General features: G+C 60.0%; 2 protein-coding genes across 2 annotated transcripts; both read right to left on the bottom strand.

Annotated features, from left to right (window-relative positions):
• Window positions 1-402: 402 nt before the first annotated feature.
• ETH_00024940 (uncharacterized protein) lies at window positions 403-878 on the bottom strand (the record flags this gene model as incomplete). The annotated part of the gene is made up of 2 exons (XM_013373903.1): window positions 403-469; window positions 745-878. The coding sequence occupies 2 exons, from the start codon at window positions 876-878 to the stop codon at window positions 403-405; spliced, it is 201 nt and encodes a 66-aa protein (XP_013229357.1).
• Window positions 879-1,759: 881 nt separating this feature from the next.
• Window positions 1,760-2,161, bottom strand: ETH_00024935 (uncharacterized protein; the record flags this gene model as incomplete). The annotated part of the gene is made up of 1 exon (XM_013373902.1): window positions 1,760-2,161. The coding sequence occupies one exon, from the start codon at window positions 2,159-2,161 to the stop codon at window positions 1,760-1,762; it is 402 nt and encodes a 133-aa protein (XP_013229356.1).
• Window positions 2,162-2,827: the final 666 nt, after the last annotated feature.

The raw sequence follows: 2,827 nt of genomic DNA, 5'->3' as shown, positions 1-2,827 counted from the left end.
GCGGCGGCGGCGGCAGCAGCGGAGCTGCTGCTGCGGCGGCCGCGGGGCGGCGGCGCGCAGCGCCAGCTGCTGCGCGCAGCGCCAGCTGCTGCGCGCCGCCGCCCCGCGGCCGCTGCTGCGGCACGATCCCCCAAGCAGCAACAGCAGCAGCAGCAGCAGCAGCAGCAGGGTTTGGAGGCAGGGAAGTAAAACTGACTCCCCTGGGAGTGTCCCAAAGCTCCACATTTACTATGCATGCAGCAGGAGCTGAAATGGCCCAGGACTTTGTGGCCAGGCGCAAAGACCACGTGGGCTCGGTGTGGGGGTTGAAGCGGGCGAAGATGTACCTGCAGCAGCAGCAGCAGCAGCAGCAGCGGCAGCAGCAGCAGCAGCTAACTGGGGCTCTCTGCTGGGCACTCGCACTCATCTAGGGCGCTGCTGCTGCGGCTGCTGCTGCTGCAGCTGCTGCTGGTGGAGAGCAGCGCGGACACTGCGCAGAACGCAAGAGAAGGCCTCTTGTGTCTTGTTCTGCTGCGCACTGCGCCGTTTGCTGCTGCTGCTGGGGGCTCCCAAGAGCAGCAGCAAACCTCTGCTGCGGACTCTTGCGAAGCAGCAGCCCACAGTTAACAGCAGCTGTTCTGTGCTGCTAAGCAGAGCGAGTGTTGAGCTTCGCCAGAGGCGCTACGGCGGCCGCAGCAGCGGCAACTCCGCTGCTGCTGCAGCAGCAGCAGCAACTGCTGCTGCTGCTGCTGCTGAAGCGTGCACCTGTCTATGACGCTAGTCTTGCCGGACTGGGCGTCGCCGACGAAAACAATCTTCTCGCGGAAGGCCGGCAGCGCCGCCGTAAGGCGGGCGTCTGCGAGAGTGTCGGGCCAAAAGGTCTTGTGGAATTTCCACATTTCGCTGCGGGCGCAGCAGACTGCATGCAGGCTGGGGGCCAGGAAGCTGCAGCAAAGCTCCCAAGTTCTAAAGCTCTAAACAGTTACTACAGCCACTCGGCTGGCCTTCGATTGCCCCGCAGAAGTGAAGAGCTGTGCCCGCAGCGCCGCCTCACCGGCAGCTTCCTCCAGCCAGTTTCAACTCAACAGTTGGCTGGGGGGGCTCGCTATTAAGGGCCACTTTTCGCGGCGTTATTAGTTTATGGCCAGTAAACTCTAATCTATTGTGCATTTTAAAAGTGCCGGCACTTTGCTTTGCTTTGGGCTGTTGCCTTTCAAGGCCAGCCGCGCGTTCCGCGCCGCTCCGAGGTGGAGAGAACCTGCACGACGGGCCGCTTTGCGCGGGAGGAAGAGGGTAAACGCCGCATTCAAGGCGAAATTAAATCATTTTCAGATTGTTGTCATGGTTTGGAGTATTTTAAATGGTGTTCTAAGTGCTACGCTGCTAATTGGAGCGGAGTTGCAACGGCGTGAGGTCACTTGGTACGCAGGGCGCAGTTGCCCGTCGGCGGCCTGCGCCGCGACGCCACCGTAACTTTGAATTAGCACTATTATTTTCAATTAAAAAGAAATGAAAAACAAAAAAATGTAATTGAAAACAAAGGACGCGCGAAATTTGGGAGAAGGGCCGGAGCTCCCTTCAGATCCACGGCCATGAGGCTTCAGCAGCTGCCGCGTTGTTGTATAGGGATCTACCCGAGGTGTCTAGACACCCCAATTCTTGCACAGATTTTGCACAAAATGAGCGTCACTTTAACAACTCTCCCTCATGGCGAAATGTTGACTTTTTGTATTTTTCCGCTGAGCACAACTTCTTTCTAGATGTTCGTTTAATTTCATTTCTAAACCGGCAGCAGTCTTTCTGTGCTCATTCCCTGCATCAATTCAATGGAATATTCCTTTGAATCAGGTGCAGGTCCGACCGAGCTGTACATCCTCAGGCAGCTCTCTGCGTACAAAGATGTAATGTCCCATTGCTTTCCTTTTGAAGTATTTTTTGAGTTTAGCGAAACTGCAAAAAGCAGGAACTGATCAGGCGCCTCCACGCACAGGTTTACCTTCTCAGGAAACGCGTAGAGGTGCGTCGAACTGAACAAGTTGCCTCCAATCTTTCTGCCAGCTTCCCATCTCCGGCAGCAACTCGAGAGGGCCCCTGCGTACCCACAATGCACTGGAGTGGCGAGTACTGCCCCCCAAATACCCCCCCAATGCCGGAGGCCCCTTAGGGGCCCCTTGGGGCCCATAAGCCGCGAGGCGGGCCAAATTGCTGGCCAAGCTGCTGCGCTCCAGCAGTTTGCTGCTGGAGGCAACCCCAAGCGTACTCTGAGGCTTCAGATTCCACCTGCAGCAGCAATGAAGTACTTGGGGCCTTGTGGAGATTCCTCTTCTGTCTCAGTGCGCAGCTCCAGAGGGCCAACTCCAGCAGCCACTGGCCAACTCAAAGCTGCACTGCTGAAGACAGAGGGCCCCCGGGGGCGCCCAGTTCCCCTCAGTCTCGGCCAGGTGGCAAATCTAGGCCTTATGGCTGGCAGCAGCAGGGGCCCCACGCCCTGCAGCAGCAGGGGCCCCATGCCCTGCAGCAGCAGCAGGGGCCCCACGCCCTGCAGCAGCAAGGGCCCCATGCCCTGCAGCAGCAGCAAGGGCCCCATGCCCTGCAGCGGCAGCAGGGGCCCCACGCCCTGCAGCAGCAGCAGGGGCCCCACGCCCTGCAGCAGCAGCTCCGCAGCCGGGGGAGGCCTCGGGGGCCCCAGCTGTTCGAAGTACAGCTGTGGGGCCCTTCGCCTCGCCCAGGGCCCCCAGGCCTTCCCTGGGGTGCACAGCGGCGCTGCGCAGGGCCTCAGCGCAACACCGCGGGCTGCCGCGGGCCTGCAACGCCCACTGCAGCAGCAGCAGCAGCTGCTGCTGCTGCT

The sequence above is a fragment of the Eimeria tenella genome, genomic scaffold (assembly GCF_000499545.2).
Source record: "Eimeria tenella Houghton genomic scaffold, Eth_scaff180, whole genome shotgun sequence".
Taxonomy (NCBI): domain Eukaryota; phylum Apicomplexa; class Conoidasida; order Eucoccidiorida; family Eimeriidae; genus Eimeria; species Eimeria tenella.
This window is presented reverse-complemented; position numbering and strand designations above follow the sequence as displayed.